Raw genomic sequence first — 2,891 nt, 5'->3', positions numbered from 1 at the left:
GACGCCCGTACCTGTGGCGGAGCAGCTCAGCGTGGCGGTGTCGCCGGCCACCACGGTGACGGCGGGCGACGCGACCACCTCGGGGGCGCCGGGAGCCCTCCGCGCCGTCTCCACGCTCACGGCCACCTGGGCCTGCGCCGAGCCCAGGGCGTTGTGCGCCGTGCACACGTAGGTGCCGGCGTGCTCYGCTTTCGCCGGCGCCAGCTGCAGCACGGCCTGGCTCTCCACGTGCAGCAGCGTCTGGTGCTCCACCTTCTGCCGCGAGCCCGCCCGGCTCCAGCGCACCAGCGGCCGCGGCTCGCCCCGGCCCAGGCACTCCAGGCTGATGGACTTGCCCTCCTTCACCGTCACGGGACCCGGYGGCATCACCGACACCGTGGGGGCACCTGGAGGAAGAGGAGGGAAGGGCATGGGCGCGGGTTGGGGGCCGGGAGGCCGCCGCGGCTCCTGCGGGTGCTACCCACCTTGCACCAGGAGGTTGACCACGCTGCTGGCGATGCCGAAGCGGTTGGAGGCCACGCAGTGGTAGGCACCCTGGTTGCCGGCGTGGGCGCCRGCGATGGAGATCACCGAGCCATTAGGACTGATCTTGACGTTGTCTGGAGAAGGACGGGTGAGCGTCAGCCATGGGGACAGCACCAGTGCCCACCACGGTGATGTCCACCACAGCGATGTCCACCATAGCAATGTCCACCAYGGTGATGCCCACCACGCTGATGTCCACCATAGCAAYGTCCACCATGGTGATGTCCACCACRGCGAWGGCCCTACCTTGGAAGTGCTGGCCAGGCCCCATGCGCCAGGTGACGTTGATGGGCCGGGCGCCGTCGTGGATGCGGCACTTGAAGGTGGCGTCCTCGCCATGGGCCACGGCCATGCTGTGCGGGTCGATGGAGATGATGGGGCTCTGCAGGCCTGCAGGGAAGGGAAGGGAGGAAGAGCAGTGGAGGTGGCACGTGCCCGGTGCCCACCCCAGTCCCAGCCTCAGCCCTGCCTGCACTCACGGTAGCTGGAGCCGTCGCGGGAGGAGACGGTGACGGCGACGGCGGCCTCGCGGGCGCCGCTGCCCGAGCCCACGCGGCACACGTACTCGCCCGAGTCGGCCACCGAGAGCTGCGAGAGCCGCAGGCGGGACCCCGAGAGCTGCGAGAGCCACGGGGGGGGGGACGTGAGGCCGACGGTGCCCGTGTCCCCCGGTGGCAGCGAGCGCCACGGTCCCTGCCCCGCCGCGTCCCCCCCCCCCCGCCCTACCYGGTGCTTGGCCGGCAGGGAGCCGCCGCGCTTGTACCACGTCACCGTGGCCTGGCCCTGGCCGGCCACCACGCAGTTGAGGTCCAGGGTCTGTCCCTCGGTGACGGAGGACGCTGAGGACTCGATGCGCACGGGCGGCGCCACGCCGGAGGCTGCGCGGGGGGCGGCAGCGGGCAGAGTTAAGGGTAAAACGCCCCCGCGTCCCCCCCCCCACTCCCGGCACGGCACTCACGGTAGGCGGCACCGTCGTCGATGGTGACCACGAGGGAGCCCTCCTGCGTGACGCCCGCCGCGGTGACGCGGCACACGTACTCGCCCGAGTCGGCCGCCGACACCTGCGGGATGCGGAGCCGGGTGCCCGACACCTGCGGCGGAGGGACGGGGGGTGAGCGCTGGCCAGTGAGACCCCCCCCCTTCCCCACGGGGGGTTGGCACGCCGGGGACAAGCGCACCTGGTGGCCGGCGGGCAGAGGTCCCCCGCGCTTGTACCACGTCACCRTGGCCTGGCCCGGACCGGCCACCACGCAGTTGAGGTCCAGCGTCTGTCCCTCGGCGATGGAGGAGGACGAGGACTCGATGCGCACGGGGTGCGGGGCGCCCGGGGCTGGGGGGGGGACGCGAGAGGGACGGTCAGCGGCAGGGCAGGCGGTGGTGTCCCCCCCCCCCCGGCGCCGGGGGCCGCCCGGTCCCTCCGCCCCGCACTCACGGTAGTAGGCGCCGGCGGCGCCGGGCACGGTGACGACGACCGAAGCCTCCTGCGCGGCGGGCCCCGAGCTGACGCGGCACACGTACTCGCCCGAGTCGGCCGCCGACACGCGGACGAGGCGCAGGCGGGAGCCGGAGACCTGCGGGGACGAGACGCGGGGTGGGCACGCGCTCGTCCCCAAAGCCCCACCACCGCTGCCACCACGGCTCCGTACCTGGCTGTTGGGGGGCAGAGGCGCCCCGCGCCGGTACCAGGCGACGTGGGGACGTCCCTGCCCCGCCACCATGCAGTTGAGCTCCAGCGTCTGGCCCTCGGCGACGGAGGCGGACGAGGTCTCGATCCTCACGGGCGGCGTGACGCCCACGGCTGGGGGAGACGGCGGGCGTCAGCGGGCGCCGCCGACCCCCTCCCTGCCGCCGCCGCCCGCGTCCCCCCGCCGCGGCCCCCCGGTACCGTAGGAGGAGCCGGCGCCGCTCTGGATGGTGACGAGGAGGGAGCTCTCCTGCGTGACGCCCGCCGCGGTGACGCGGCACACGTACTCGCCCGAGTCGGCCGGCGACACCTGCGGGATGCGCAGCCGGGTGCCCGACACCTGATGGCCAGCAGAAGACGTGCGTGAACAGGGACGCGTGTCCCTTAGCTGCCCCAAAGGGCCCCCGCCGCCCCAAAACGCCCGCGTGGCACCTGGTGCTTGGCTGGCAGGGAGCCGCCGCGCTTGTACCACGTCACCGTGGCCTGGCCCCGGCCCGCCACGATGCAGTTGAGGTCCAGGGTCTGCCCTTCGGCCACCGAGGAGGAGGAGGACTCGATGCGCACGGGCGGCGTGACGCCGGCGGCTGGGGACCGAGACGGCGGGGTCACGCCAGGAAGGACGCGGGGCACCCGGAGCGAGCCAGCCCCCGGCGTCCCCGACCCTCCCGGCACCACTCACGGT

The 2,891-nt window shown here is 73.9% G+C and overlaps 1 protein-coding gene across 1 annotated transcript in view; it reads right to left on the bottom strand.

The window, feature by feature from the left end:
* The window catches only part of HSPG2 (heparan sulfate proteoglycan 2), a gene marked incomplete at its 5' end in the record, with an annotated part of 24,170 nt that overhangs the window by 10,884 nt on the left and 10,395 nt on the right, over positions 1-2,891 (bottom strand). The window contains 11 exons of the mRNA XM_026057039.1: positions 12-386; positions 465-599; positions 772-915; positions 1,005-1,143; positions 1,252-1,403; positions 1,484-1,616; positions 1,704-1,855; positions 1,958-2,096; positions 2,172-2,323; positions 2,411-2,549; positions 2,642-2,793. Of these exons, the coding sequence (XP_025912824.1) occupies positions 12-386; positions 465-599; positions 772-915; positions 1,005-1,143; positions 1,252-1,403; positions 1,484-1,616; positions 1,704-1,855; positions 1,958-2,096; positions 2,172-2,323; positions 2,411-2,549; positions 2,642-2,793 (1,812 nt within the window). The remainder of the gene's footprint in view (positions 1-11; positions 387-464; positions 600-771; positions 916-1,004; positions 1,144-1,251; positions 1,404-1,483; positions 1,617-1,703; positions 1,856-1,957; positions 2,097-2,171; positions 2,324-2,410; positions 2,550-2,641; positions 2,794-2,891) is intronic.

The sequence above is a fragment of the Apteryx rowi genome, unplaced genomic scaffold (genome assembly GCF_003343035.1).
Source record: "Apteryx rowi isolate R43461 unplaced genomic scaffold, aptRow1 scaffold_1359, whole genome shotgun sequence".
Lineage (NCBI taxonomy): Eukaryota > Metazoa > Chordata > Aves > Apterygiformes > Apterygidae > Apteryx > Apteryx rowi.
Note: the sequence above shows the minus strand (reverse complement) of the source record. Positions and strands in the feature narration are given on the sequence as shown.